Source organism: Oncorhynchus clarkii, chromosome 28, assembly GCF_045791955.1.
Source record: "Oncorhynchus clarkii lewisi isolate Uvic-CL-2024 chromosome 28, UVic_Ocla_1.0, whole genome shotgun sequence".
NCBI lineage: Eukaryota > Metazoa > Chordata > Actinopteri > Salmoniformes > Salmonidae > Oncorhynchus > Oncorhynchus clarkii.
In genome coordinates this window covers 7,126,244-7,141,679 of record NC_092174.1, presented here as the reverse complement: position 1 = coordinate 7,141,679, position 15,436 = coordinate 7,126,244, and the positions used below count along the sequence as shown (strand labels likewise).

General features: G+C 39.3%; 1 protein-coding gene across 1 annotated transcript; it reads right to left on the bottom strand.

Annotated features, from left to right (window-relative positions):
• Positions 1-523: 523 nt before the first annotated feature.
• LOC139387544 (homeobox protein Mohawk-like) lies at positions 524-10,440 on the bottom strand. The gene is made up of 6 exons (XM_071133848.1): positions 10,280-10,440; positions 8,756-8,915; positions 8,426-8,579; positions 7,113-7,427; positions 1,067-1,100; positions 524-719 (listed from the first exon to the last, which is right to left on the bottom strand). Exons 1-6 carry the CDS (start codon positions 10,438-10,440, stop codon positions 524-526), a joined length of 1,020 nt encoding a protein of 339 aa, XP_070989949.1.
• Between the last annotated feature and the right edge of the window lie 4,996 nt (positions 10,441-15,436).

Below are 15,436 nucleotides of genomic sequence, written 5' to 3'. Positions count from 1 at the left end.
GCACTATTTCTATGCTTCCGGTTAAGTTGAGCTTTTGCATCTTTTACTTTCAGTGTTGTACAAACTTCAAACATCTGAAAATACAATACTTTTGGATATGGAAAATATATTTCACAGCGGTTTAGATGGTACAATGATTCTCTACACTATAATTGCTTGTTTTGTCACAAACTGAAATTAGGTGAAGTTTTAGTGCACTTTTAACATTTTCAGAGTTTATGTAACTCTGGCCAACACTGGTTATTATTGCCTTCACTCTACATTGGTGTTAAGTGTTAAATCGATTCCATCTTAGTATTTTATATATTTTTTCCCTACTACCATTTAACATGAGGGTGTAAACACTTCTTATATAAATTATATGTAATTCAAGGGACCAGAGCGGCCCTGGTCCAGATGATGAAGGGTAAAGTTGTCCCTAGATGCTGATCTTGGGTCAGTTTTGAGTTTTCCCCACTAATGGTTAAGGTTATGATTGGCGGAGGGGAAGGCTAGATCAAGAGAAACTTCACCTCGGAGTGGTCTAGACATTGTTTGGCACGGACACTTTGACAGTCTTTATTTCTGAGATGTGGGAGGACTTTTGGATGATGCAGCTGGTGGTGGTAGTCCCTGTGGCGCAGCACTGCCCCTGGGCCAAGTTAGTCAGAGCAATGGCAGCGTGGATCTCTCTCCACTCTGCCTCCTCCCTCCTCTGGCCTCTCTCACTCTTCCCCTCACTGCGAATGACATAAAGGAGAGATTTAGAGATTTAGAGCCTAGACCGTATCATTAATGCACACTACCCAAGATGAAATCATCATTCACAACAGGGAGACTTCCTACTAACAGACAACAGCCATAGAAATGCATCTGCCTAGACTGCCATTATTTGCTCATCCCAATGTGGGTGTGCCACAACGAAAGGTTGCATTATTACATGTTTATGAATAATACTAAATCTTTATGCTGGACTGTGAAGTGAATATGTCTTCTTTCTTATGCATCTAGAGCGCTTATACTCGCTATAAAGAATGGTACACTGGATAGAAGGGGTCCATAAACAAACAAACAAACATACTCTTACCTGTCACATCTAGTTGATGCATAGTTCACTGTGTCTGAAAACATGGATAGAAAAAAGCCAGACTTACATTTATCGTACAGGAAAGGCCAATTAATGATAAAGTGTGGAGTTTTCTGGAACCTATACTTCGCAAATATTTATTTACATACAGTACCAGTCAAAAGTTTGCACACATATAATAGAATAATAGTGAAGACATCATAACTATGAAATAACACATATGGAATGATGTAGTAACCAATGAGTAGGTGTGTCCAAACTTTTGACTGGTACTATGTATGAGTGTTTTTTGGCATTGTGTTCTCTATTCATATTTTTCAGTTTCTGTGTGCATTACAGTATTTGCATGTGTGTATGTGTGTGTGTGTGTGTGTGTGTGTGTGTGTGTGTGTGTGTTTGTGTGTGTGCACATGTGCACTTTAACTGCGCCAGAGGGCCTTAACTCACTGAAGTATTCCAGTCTGGCTGCTCATAAGCACTCCGGCCAAAACAAATGCAATTATGTTTCTCCTGTGCCTTTTCAGATGGAAAAATACAATATCTGTGCAGTGTCATGAACGCAGACACTCTGTTTCCAGGTCTCCAGAGCTTGTTTGCATCCATAAAGTTATTTCACTGTTTTTCAATCCACCCTCTGCCCTCTCCCTTTATGTTTGGCTGAGGACTGCAGATCATCATACATCATAGAAATGTGTATAGGAGTATTGTGTGAATGAGCGACATGTACTGTAATACTCCCTCTATGGATCTTTAGTGGCAGTGTCTCACCTTCTGGGTGTCTTTGGTTCCACTAAACATATTGATTTGAGCTCAAATGTTGGTTTATCAATCTACAAAATTCACTTTGTTTATAGTTTGGGTGTTATCATCATTTTTTATGATTCGGTTTATAAATGAGTAAGAAATAGTGTGTTGGTTTGCATGTTTGCTCACACGTTTTTCATGTGAACACAGCAGTAGGGCTATCTGTTTTGTTGAGACAAGTCAGACGGACCAAAATATATTTCTCTTCAGGGAGCTATGAGCAGGAAAATTAGAGGCCAATTGCGAGCATACAAAATGCCGCTTTCAATATTCGCTGTCTGAAACATCTCAGACTCCTATTTCTATAACAAGGCCCAGGCCAAGAGCAATTATAGGCAGACAATAAATCATTTGACGCCGCTCACATTTTGCTACTGAATGTCTCTACTCTTTTTTGGTGGTTCTGACATTTATGTTTTAAAAAACAACAACAGTACTTTCTGGAAACCTATTACTAAATAAAAATGCACATGTAAATCATTATGGGGAAATTGTACTCTGCTGTGTTTGTCTCTGCGTCATTCATGTTTTACAAGAATTATCCATTCATTTGACTGAAATAGTGTTTTGTACAAGACCTTAAAAATCATGTTAGCATCTCTCAGACCAAGTCTGACCTGGGACATCAACTACAACAAATATTCAATTCCTTGGCTTACTCTGAAAATAACGTTACCATTCTGATCATAGAAGTCATGAACTCATAAAGTAGTGTTGCACAACCCTGGACTTCAAGGGGATGCAGGGCAGAGAGTTTTCACTTGCCCTCAAAAGTTAGTCAGAGCTGGATTGGCACTACAGATCGAAATCAGTTGCTAATTGAGAGAGATTGAAACCAAGCTACCAAGAAGTATAACTGTTCATCTAGGGTATCAGAAAACGAGGAACTTCTGTCTCACCATGAATGTTTTCATTTTGCAACAAACTAGGTAAAAAAAAAAGTGTGCAGTGTCCTCACTCCATATAAAACATGAATCCAGTAAGATGTATTAGTCTCTGGCTCCTTGAAGGGAAAGACCACTTGTTATAGTTTAACAGCATATTTCAACGTCAAGATCCCCAGTGTGTAGACGCTTTCTGAAGACTTTCACTTGGCAGGCAGATTTAGTGTTTGATGACCTGTCGTTATATTGGACATCCAAGAAACAACACTAATTAGCATGTCCCAGATAGGCGTAGTGACTCTTTTACCCCTCCCCAGTGCAGTGTAAAAAAGCGTTAACGTTCTGAGTTCTTTCGAGACTGCATCAAGGTTCAGCACTGCTCTCCACTCCCATTCCAGAGAAGCTCTAAGCACCCTCTAAATACTCCAGGGACACACCAAAAAAATCTGCTGTGTGCCTGTATAGAAATCTGAAATGTTTCTTGATATCTGAATGTAATGTTCAGTTCTACCAATGTTCTGTTGGTAGCCTACCCTAAAAATAGGTATTTTGTGACATAGGCTAATGAGGTAAGAAATGTATGTGATATATACTGTAATGTTTTTATAAACCAATTTGAGAAACTGTACTTGCAACTTTGAGTGTGGATATAATTATTTGAACTTCCAGAAGCAAGTCTGTGGTGCTTTAGTAACAGGGTCTAAGCAAAAATCCACATTGAAACGCCATTTGTACCAGAAACTTTGGCAAAGGTCCTCATGTCTCACCTTGGGGACAATAAAATCTCAGACATTCTGTAATTGACCCTGAGATCTGCTATTTTCCACCATGGCAAGGAAACAACACACTAGAATATGGATCATGGAAATCATTGGACCAATGAAGTAGTCTACTACTTTGTCTTTGGCTAAACAAGATCAAGGATTTTATAAGCAATGTATTTAGATGTCAGCACAAGTTCTTATTAGCTGTTGCTTTGGTTCCAGGACCTTTCTGGAGTTTAGAGTTGTCAACCTGATTTAGGGCAGTGCTCCTAACTTCAGGTCCTGAAGTGCACCCAAGTGTCAAACATATCTCCCTCTAACCTAGTTGTGTCTTGTCAAAGCTTTCAACATTGACCGATAAGACCAACTGAATGAACAGAAGTTCTGCAAACCTAAAGCGGCAAATCTTAAAAGCTGCAATATAACTTTTTGGGCGACAAAACCATATTTACGTAGAAATGTGAGTTATAGATATGTCATTCTCATTGAAAGCAAGTCTATGAAGCGGTAGATCTGTTCTATGTATGCTATATCTGTGCTTTTTGTTTCTCAAAATAATTTTCACTTGGTTAATAATACAAATCGGAATAAAAATGATAAACATCTAAAAGTTAAAATGCCACCAATGCGAGAGCACCAACCTCTGCAATATGGACACATTGGTTCACCATGAGCCATTGGCAGCTAAATAAATGAGACAGCCTAGGCCAATGTAGCAGTAGGCCTATAACTTCTATTGTTAACTAAGTAAAAATACATAAATCTGACAAATAAAAACGTAAAATATCCGGATGAAAATGCAGGTACTTTTATCTCTCTATACTCCGCCTGTCTGTCACCTTTCTATCTGTCTTACTGGATCCAGCCCAATGACTGCATATGAAGGTCCAGCCCTAAGCTTGCAAACTTTATATCAACTAGCCTATTCTGGACCCTAAGAGTTTCCACACCAGTGAGCTCTGGACAGACACAGCTGTTTTTGCGCAAAAGGAAACGTGTTCAGGTAGGCTAATTTATGAGGTTTCCACTGGATATATGGGATACTCAGAGCATGACGTTTTGGTCTTTCAAAGCGAAGCCTGGTGATTATTGAGGGGGAGAGTGTTGGAAAGATTTTTCAAATACTGTGAGGAAATATTGTTCACAATGGATGCATTTTTTTTAAACTAACTTTATTTAAAAAATTACTGAGAAGCTCAGCTTTTTAGCGGTGGTGAGTTAAGACAATCAGAAATCAGACATCCAGTTAGCCTATGTGTGCTAATGCTCGCACGCTAGAACAACATTAAGAGGATAGAAAAAACAGATATGTGCTCATTGCTCACATGGAGCGCTTCAAACAAAATGCAATGAAAACATTGACAAAACTCGTAAATCATGGAATGAAATAAAACAAAACTTGTTTCTCAGAAGTGTAGCAGGTTGTGACGCTTTCACTCCAACTTCACAGTAAATGACTGTAGGCCTAAATAAAACCTCTTTAGGATAGGGGGCAGCATTTTCACTTTTGGATAAATAGCGTGCCCAATTACAACTTCCTGCTACTCATGCCAAGAATATAAGATATGCAAATTATTAGTAGATTTGGATAGAAAACACTGAACTTTCTAAAACTGTTTAAATCATGTCTGTGAGTATAACATAACTTATGTAGCAGGCAAAACCCTGAGGACTAACCATTCAGAATTATTTATTTTTGAGGTCACTGTCTGTTCATTGGGTTCGCATGGGGAAACGATATTTCTTAGGCAATTGTTTGCAGTTCCTACTGCTTCCACTGGATGTCACCAGTCTTTGGAATTTGGTTGAGGTTATTCCTTTGTGCAATGAAGAAATACGGCCATCTTGGAAAAGGGTAACGCTGTTGAGAGTTGGGCAAGACTTGAAAAGTAGCGTTAGTTTCCTCTCGTCCTCTATTGAAAACAGATAGACCCGTCTTCAATTTGATCGATTATTAACTTTTAAAAATACCTAAAGTTGTATTACAAAAGTATTTTTAAATGTTTTGGCAAAGTTTACAGGTAACTTTTGAGATATTTTGTAGTGACTTTGTGCAAATTGGAAGCTGTTTTTTTCTGGATCAAAAGCGCCAAATAAATGGACATTGTGGATATATATGGATGGAATTAATCAAACAAAAGGACCATTTGTGATGTTTATGGGACATATTGGAGTGCCAACAAAAGAAGCTCGTCAAAGGTAAGGCATGATTTCTATTTTATTTCTGCGTTTTGTGTAGCACCTGCAGGGTTGAAATATGCTACTCTCTTTGTTTACTGTTGTGCTGTCATCAGATAGTAGCATCTTATGCTTTCGCCGAAAAGCCTTTTAAAAATCTGACATGTTGGCTGGATTCACAACGAGTGTAGCTTTAATTTAGTATCTTACATGTGTGATTTAATGAAAGTTCGATTTTTATATAATTTTATTTGAATCTGGCGCTCTGCATTTTCCCTGGCTTTTGGTCAAGTGAGATGCGACTGTCCCACTATCCTAGAGAGGTTTAATCCATGCATTAACAGAAATTAATCTAACAAATTACGGGGATTAACGATAAATTTACTACTGGTGACGTGTGATGGGGAATTTATGAAAATAAACATTCAAAGGGAAAACAATTAGCAAAAAACAATATTGTGCAAGAACTGTCAGGAGACAGCTGAGCCATTCTGGAGAGACACTTGCCTATATCTTTGCCACACACACCCCTCCCCTTCTTCTTGTCTCAACATTTCCAATTATACTGAAGACACATTATCTTCACATATTTTAGATGCATTGTGTTTCACTGACAGCCGCATCTCAATAATCAGCTAGACCTATTGCCACTCGCGCTGCCCAAATTGAGGTCCTCTAGGCATAGGCCTACACGCTTGAGGTTTGAAACAATAAAGCTTTAAAATAAGCTAATGAAGTCATGCTCTCTGGTGAAGTATTTTGAATAATTTTATTTCTGTACACAGTAGGCAGGAGTAATTCTATATTTTTGGCAAATGTAATTCCATTTACTCTAGGCTGCAGTGATACTGTTACCAAATCTTTTCCTATGCTTAGGCTACTCCTCAGAGCACCCTCCTATGCACAATATCTTCCCATGGCTATGCCTCCGCCTCAAAATGTGCAAAATTGCATAAAATTTGTTATAAAATTGCTAAATCTTCTCTCCGCCCCATAGCAAAATGTGTAGAAATGCAGCAAACTTGCTGTAAAATAGCTAAATGTTCTCTAAACTCCATGGCAAATTGTGCAGAATTGTACAAAATTAACTGATGTTGCCCATCCCTGGTTTAGACGATACAATGATTCTCTACATAATGACTGCTTGTTTTGTCACGTAAACTAAAATTAGCCAAACTATTCGAATTTTAGCAACCAGGAAATGGTGGAGCTATTTCTGCATATTCTACCATTAACCCTTGAAGTAAGCTAGTGCCATGTCACTGATCCACAACCGAGTCCAGTCGTTGTAAAGCTACAGTACGTTAGCTAGTATGTCTGCATATGACATCTCTTATATCCTGCATATGGCAGCGTTCTGTAGACTTTGTTCAGCATTTCAAGTAAAGTGTCTCCAAAGAATAAGAAATCCCTTACCCATATGGTAGAGAGAGTTTGTCTCTGCCTCAGAGGAAGAAGGCGATACGAGTTCGTCGTCACACTCGTTGGAGCTGAACGACCCTGAGTGGTTTCTCAGGTGGGACTTTGTGACGTCATCAGGGGTTGCCATCACGTGTCGTAGGGTGTCGTTAATGTACCGGTTCAGCAAGCTGCTCTTGTACTTGGGGGGTGGAGCGACATTGTCGTCACTGAAGGCAGGATCAGTCCTGTTCTCCTGTTTGATGACACTCTTAAGTGAGGGCCTGGAGAGCTCTGGTTGGCTAGCTGGAGTTTGTAAGTGACACTCATCATCTGCAACAAACAAAAAAAAATATATAATAATAATGTTGGTCCTCCATCAACTGCCTTTGGTCTCCAAAAGAGGCTGAACATCTCAAACATACATTTTTAAGTTTCAACTGCAGTGTTAAAAGGTCAGCAACTCTATTAGTAAAAAAAATACACAGAGAGTTCATTTCGCATAACATAAATTCAGTGGTGTAAAGTACCTAAGTAAAAATACTTTAAAGTACTACTTACGTATTTTTGGGGGTATCTGTACTTTACTTTACTATTTATATTTCTGGCAACTTTTACTTTTACTTCACTCCATTCTGAAATAAAATATTGTACTTTTTACTCCAAATATTTTCCCTGACACTCAAAAGTACTCGTTACATTTTGAAAGGAAAATTGTTAAATTCACACACTTATCAAGAGAATGTCCCTGGTCATCCCTACTGCATCTGATCTGGCAGACTCACTAAACACAAATTCTTTGTTTGTAAAATATGTCTGAGTGAGTGTGACCCTGGCTATCCATCAATAAAATAAAGAACATTGTGCTGTCTGGTTTGCTTAATATAAGGAATTTGAAATAGTTTATACTTTTACTTTTGATACTTAAGTACATTTTAGCAATTCCATTTACTTTTGATACTTAAGAATTTTTAAAACCAAATACTTTTAGACTTTTACTCAATTAGTATTTTACTGGGTGAGTTTTACTTTTACTTGAGTCATTTTCTATTAAGGTATCTTTACTTTTACTCAAGTATGACAACTTAGTACTTTTTCCACCACTGCATAAATTCACACCCTTCAGTGTTATTGTAGAGTGAATTTTTTGTTGAATGGCTGGTGTTCATTTTCTACTTTTTCAGAGTTACAGAAATGAAAAAAGTGTAACATTAACTCTGTGTGGTATGGGACACTATAGACACTTGGGGAGTGTTAAAACAAACACTTAGAATGTTTGAGGTTACATCCCCAGCTATAACCCTGCTTAGCCTACCCTCAGTCTCTCTTACCCTCAGAGTTGGTGTCTTCACTGCTGACACTCATTCTCTCAGCGTTGCCCTGGATGTATTTATTGTAGAGTTTGATCCGTAGAGCCCAACTTAAGTCTGGCTGACTCACTGTGTTCTTCAACCTCCGCCGGGCATTGGCAAACCAGTTTGAGACCTGCAACATAAGCATAAAAAAAATGAAAAAAGGAACATTAATTTGATGAATTTCAGAACTTCAACTTGTCAGCTAACAAAATGTCTGACTAGCTTCTGCTTTTTTCGTCCATGGTAGTATCCATGTGACCAAACCCATACCTTGCTTTGAGGGGTGTGTGGTTTGCCTCCGCTCACCTGTACTAAAGTCATGTGGGACCCCAGGGCGAGCAGGACCTTCTCTGTCTTGGTGGGGTAGGGGTTTTCCTTGTGTTTGTACAGCCACTGCTTAAGAGGCCTCGCCATGTCCTGAAGCGCCTGGCGCTTGTGGCAAACTTTGACCCCGCCCAGACAAGACCTGTGTGTAAGGTGAAATATGATAGAACTATGCTTAATTTTCTGATGGGAGAGGAGTTGTCATCATTTCCTGGTTTATTACAAGGATAGGGTTGCTATACCTGATATTTCAGGAATAGACTAGGACCAAAAATCATAGCACTAACTTTGCTGAATTAAAAAATGTACTTTCTACGAATGTGATATGTAGTTGTCTCTTAGTTGTCTCTTAAGATTCATGCACTAACTGTAAGTCGCTCTGGATAAAAGTGTCTGCTAAATTACTAAAATGTAAAGGTTATGTAAATGTATTTTTGGTGGGAATCCATAGATGTCACTGTTGGGCTGTGTAAGCAATCTAAAGTTTGCACATACCCAATTATTTTGAACATTCTTTTTGATCATGATCATATCCGTCATCTCCTTGCAATTTGAATAAGTAATGTCTAACATACACAACACTTACAATTTATTTTCCATATGACAACATTTTTGCAGCATTACAGACAATGTTCAATATATTTCATAAAATATAAAGTGTTGTTTTTTTGTGTGAAAAAAAACATATAAATGCAAATATGGGGCTGCACTGGAGATATTTAAGCTGTGCAAAAATACATCTGATCAATTATCACGTTTCCATCCACAGTTTTTATGAGAGTATAGTCATATGGTATATAACAAATCACGACAGCTGTGATGGAAACAGGAGATGTCGGTACAATTTTAGAAATGCTGACAGAGAATTTGTTTGTTCGACATGATGGGATCTTTTTGTGTCTGTAAAATTAGTTCATGTGAGAAATGGTGGTGGAATTTATGCGCACATATTGATATAATAACAAGAAGTAAACTTGGAGTCACTCGATGATGTGGTGTGTGTTCCACTACGACTCAGGAAACCGTGCAGTTTATTAGGCTACAGATTAAATCAATTATGGTGATGGAGCTTGATGCTCCTTTACAATAAATATTTAGGGTCTTATTCTGGTGACAGGACGGTCGATACTTGACTACCATTTGACAAATATAAATATTCTCGCTCTTATCCATAATATTCTCATCAGTATCTGTATCCGCGAGCTGTTGGCTAGAGTGCACGTGCCAAGACCAGTCTTGGCCATTTGCCATTTAACTCGAACAGTTTTTGTGACAGAACTTTCGTTAGAGTTGAACATGCACAGGAAATATGGTGAACTTTATATTTTTATTCGGTACATGAAAACTTAAGCGAAAAAGTACATTTTATGGGCACTACATTTAGTGGAAACCCACCACTGGTAGGAAAATGTGCATAATTGGACGGAAACCTAGGTACAGGTTTTTTTTATATTGCCCTTTGTAAATTGCGATGTATATCACCCAAAAAATTTAAATTGTGCTTACCCATACCTCCTATACTTAACAACAGGGTTGTCTTCTATTGCCTGTTGGCATGGTTGTGAGTCTGTATGCTGTCTATCTGTTACCAAACAGTCCACACCGTTTCTCCTGCGCTCCTCCAAAATATTTAGTTGATTTGACCTCTTCACAACAATGTTGTTCATCTTTTGATTGCTCGTTTTATCCAAACAACATCAGACGCAACTGCAGAAGTTCAAATCCGAATACATGTAGTAGCTTTCCATCCTCACTGTGACATATACAAGCAGAGAAGTAACCCAGAGGTCTCGGTGCGCTCAGGACTCAGGCCACCTGTCCAAAAGACAGCTCATCTGGAGGAGCCCCTTGGAACCAGACCTTTACAAACCAGACACTGATGCCAGTCTTGCCTTTACCAATGAGAGAGTGCTTTTCTGGGTAGTTCAAGTAACCTGCTCTCCTGTGTCTAACTGGCTGGCTATGGCTCTTTCAACATCCAATTAAAGTCAACAGATTTCTCTGCTCTGTGGAAGTAGCTGTTCACTGTATGTAGTACCAAGACTTGGGATGAATACCATGCCACAAGAACGCCAATAGATGAACTAGGGTGTATGGATTGTGCACATCTTGAGCACTTTACCAAGCTTTTTTGACGTTTGTAAGCATTAAGAATGTAGGCTATCATACATTCTTAAGTCGTCTGACACATGCTCCCGATATTTACTTCACAAGGATCACGAAACCTTGTGTTTTTCCTCAACTGCCATGTCTACAGATAATATACTTTTTACGAAGGGATTCTGGAAATGTATAGGTGTAATGACACGGTTTCTAATGTCCACTGAAACCCCTCAGCTCTGTTTTGTATGAGCTCAACTGGGTCTATAACTGGAGATCAACATAAATCATCATAAGAGTGAGAGGTAGTTATGTTAGGCGCTCACGATGAAGACAGTAGAAAAATAACCGTTTTATGGGACACTTGACATTAAGTTGCCCTTACACCTGTGCATTAACACTGTAATTGCACAAGAAACAATTTGTAACATGTTGTTAGATGGTACCAAAGTAGTTACATAGTAATAGAGTTGAGCGGTTGTTGTAAGAGTAATAGGGGATGGTTCCTAATTTCAAATGTAACTAAAGTACCATGTAAGATCAGTGTTACTGTAATATCAGCATTACTACACAGGGGTAAGAGTAACTTAATGTAGTGTTACCAGACATTTGAAAAATATATATACTTTATTTTACAACATCGGTGCACCGACCCCACCCCAAGCATTAGTGCAGAGTGAGTGAGATAGAGAAGAGTGAGTGTAAATATAGTGGTGAGCACACTTATGTGTAAAAAAAAAAAAGGAAGCAGCACTATAATTGATAGTCAGCTGTGTGGTGATGAAAACTCGCTCTAACAGAGACATTTCACTGTTCATAAGTTACTTTATGACAACCTTCAGGCTCTGTGCCCAGCAACATGTTGGGCACTTAACTTTTACAGTAATCCCTCAAATGAAAAATAATCAAATAAAGGCTTCCAAATACTCCCAACACAAGCAAAAAATGTGTTTTTCTCAATCTCAATCTGTATTGCAGACAGCGCATACCTTCCACTGCAGTTTGACGCTAAAATAAAGTTTTGTACCCTATTGAAGACCAGATTACCAAAACACTATACGGTCCCTGTCTCTGCACTAGGCTACTTGTCACACACACTTGGAATGATAGGGCAGCTTGTACCAAAGTACAGGTAGACTTCTCATGACACCCATAATTCAGCAACAACAGGGAAGGTTCGGTTTAAACATCTCAAAGCTGAAAAACACATGCTGCATCTCCCATCATGGTACCATACATTTCACACATGCATTCCTTAGCGGTAGTCCGAGAATATTACATGGCATAACAGCTCATAAAGTCCTGTCCCTTAGCGATACATTAGACTGCTCTTTCTTCATTCAGTAGCTTGGAGACCTGTGGAATAAACACATTGGGAATTGACTTTGTCTCTTTTAGGTAGCTTGGAGCTGTTATGTTCCACAATAAAACGAAGCAGATTGGTTACCGTAATTTTTTTAACTGTCTGTATGCTTTGAGAGCGTTAAGGGCCTATCCTGCCTGACATGGTTACATTATTGAGTCTACAAGGGTCAGAGTCAATTCCATTTCAACTCGTTCAATTCTGAAAATGTAACTAAATGTAACTGTTACTGTAATTTAATTATGCCTATGTGTTTTCATCAATTGAAAGCCCTTAATCTATTTTATGAGAATTTGGAAGATTTCTTGTTTGCATAAAATAGACGCAGACCAGTCTTTCAATAATAGGTCATAGAATTTATTCTCGGAGCGCGCTCCCACTTAATCACGTGCAGCAGTTTATATACAGATCATGACGTCATTTCATTGCTTTAACAGAATCCCCTCCTCTCGACCGGGACAAAGTAAGGTGAATAGTTCATTCTAACTTACTAACACACTCCCAGATAACTTTTGACCCCTCAACATTATCGATCACCACTGAACTGACAGTTTTAATTAACAGAAAGCCTAGGAATGCACTCACTGCCTTATCTAAAAACCCCAGAGCTAAGTTTCTGTAGGGTCAACCATAGACTAACGACCTTATCTGTTTTCACAGTCCACAACCCATTAGTTTTATTCCTAGTTGGAATGGTGTTCATTAACTTTTTATTACTCCTTGTCCGTGTCACACAATCCCTTCTTATGAACTCATATTGTTAATCACTTATAAAACAGAGTATAAGTTTACTTAGTTACAATTCTATTTCAAATGGGATATTGTTTATTCATTTATCCATAATAAATTCAACAGTAATGTGTCCAAGTGCCCTCTATTCTTAGTTAGGATCCTCAAAGAAGCATCGTATACTTTTAGCTTGTAAAATATTTCACGTTTACAAAATAGGAATCGATCATATCACTGTGTATATTTAACTGTACTGAAATCAATGGTTCTAATGACCAGTCTACTTTATAGAGGCATTGTAAAGGCTCATACACCCTTACAACAAGTTATAAAGCATTATACATGGATGCTTAAAGTAAAGTATTGCCCTGGACATTCCTTTGTCCTCTAAAATAGATCATAGGTGAACTGCAAGCCACTGTAAACAAAGAATAGAAGGATTTTCATTGGATCATTACACTCTTTTTAATAGGATTGTTATGATGTCAGAGAGTGCCTGTGGATGCTCAATGTGGTTATAAAATTATATTGCCACGCTCAGATGGATCCATGGCTAGTGTCTAGCAGCAAGGCTGCCACGGACAGTGTCCAAAAGTCTGGTATTAGACGGTCTGCAAGATTAGGAACCATACACCACTATTTCCTCATCAAATAATTTCGCCGTTGAAAACATCCAACAGTAAGCCTGTATCTTTAACTTAGCAATATTTACATGAAATCACATGATTTCCATTGTAATAGTTGCCTTGTAATAGTTGACTTGATGGCAAGACAACACATTTTCTCTTAATATTTTTATTTCAACGCTTCTGGACGATTCAGACATATTTTCATCAAACAATCAACAATCTTATACAATTACTAAATTCCTAACTCCTAAGTGAGCAGGACCAATTACAGTAAGGTCCGTGATTTGGTAATCTCAGTCTAATTCTACTTGTCGAGACTCCACATCCAATAAAGTATGGCTTTTTATGTTCCTAAAAACTCTTACATGCTGACCACACAGCTAGCTTTGCAAAATACATGCTATTAAATCATTGCACCAACACTGCTCGTGCAAGTCAATAAGTGTCTGCGTAGTCAGGTGCTAAAATAGAACTTAGTTATATTTGTGACTCTTGGCGCGATACGAGTCCCACCTCTCCAATCTCCTCATTGGTTTTTAGGAGCATATATCCACCTGGGTGATTGAAAGATGAACTGAAGTCCACACTCCAGCCCAGTTGGTGGTTGTAATGCACCTTAAAGTTGGTTGCCAACCATCATATAAAGTCCAAAGAAGAAGAAGCCTGAAGGAGGAGAGATTACTAAACGCAGCAAAAAAAGAAACAACCCCTTTTCAGGATACTGTCCTTCAAAGATAATTCATAAAAATCCAAATAACTTCACAAATCTTCATTGTAAAGGGTTTAAACACTGTTTCCCATGCTTCTTCAGTGAACCATAAACAATTAATGAACATGCACCTGTGGAACGGTCGTTAAGACACTAACAGCTTACAGACAGAAGGCAATTAAGTTCACAGTTAAAACTTAGGACAAAAAAGAGGCCTTTCTACTGACTCTGAAAAACACCAAAAGAAATATGCCCAGGGTCCCTGCTCAATGTGCTCTGTGTGATTTTGCCTTAGGCATGCTGCCAGGAGGCATAAGGACTGCAGATGTGGCCAGTGAGACGCCTAAGACAGCACTACAGGGAGACAGGATGGACAGCTGATCGTCCTCGCAGTGGCAGACAATGTGTAACAACACAGGATCGGTACATCCGAACATCACACCTGCGGGACAGGTACAGGATGGCAACAACAACTGCCCGAGTTACACCAGGAACGTGCAATCCCTCCATCAGTGCTCAGACTGTAGGCTGAGAGAGGCTGGACTGAAGGCTTTTAGGCCTGTTGTAAGGCAGGTTCTCACCAGACATCACCGGCAACAATGGGCACAAACCCACCGTCGCTGGACCAGACAGGACTGGCAAAAAGTGCTCTTCACTGACGAGTCGCGGTTTTGTCTCACCAGGGGTGATGGTTGGATTCGCATTTATCGTTGAAGGAATGAGCGTTACACTGAGGCCTGCACTCTGGAGCGTGGAGGGTCCGTCATGGTGGAGGGTCCGTCATGGTCTGGGGCGATGTGTCACAGCATCATCGGACTGAGCTGGTTGTCATTTCAGACAATCTCAATGCTGTGAGTAACAGGGCAGACATCCTCCTCCCTCATGTGGTACCCTTCCTGCAGGCTCATCCTGACATGACCCTCTAGCATGACAATGCCACCAGCCATACTGCTCGTTCTGTGCGTGATTTCCTGCAAGAGAGGAATGTCAGTGTTCTGCCATGGCCAGCGAAGAGCCCGGATCTCAATCCCATTGAGTACGTCTGGGACCTGTTGGATCGGAGGGTGAGGGCTAGGGCCATTCCCCCCAGAAATGTCCTGGAACTTGCAGCTGCCTTGGTGGAAGAGTGGGGT

Coding starts and splice junctions, on each gene's coding strand:
- LOC139387544 (XM_071133848.1), bottom strand. CDS start 10,440: ATGAACAACATTGTTGTGAAGAGGTCAAATCAACTAAATATTTTGGAG. Junction 8,916..10,279: donor GTTAAGTATAGGAGGTATGG/GTAAGCACAATT, acceptor CCTTACACACAG/GTCTTGTCTGGGCGGGGTCA. Junction 8,580..8,755: donor CCCACATGACTTTAGTACAG/GTGAGCGGAGGC, acceptor CTTATGTTGCAG/GTCTCAAACTGGTTTGCCAA.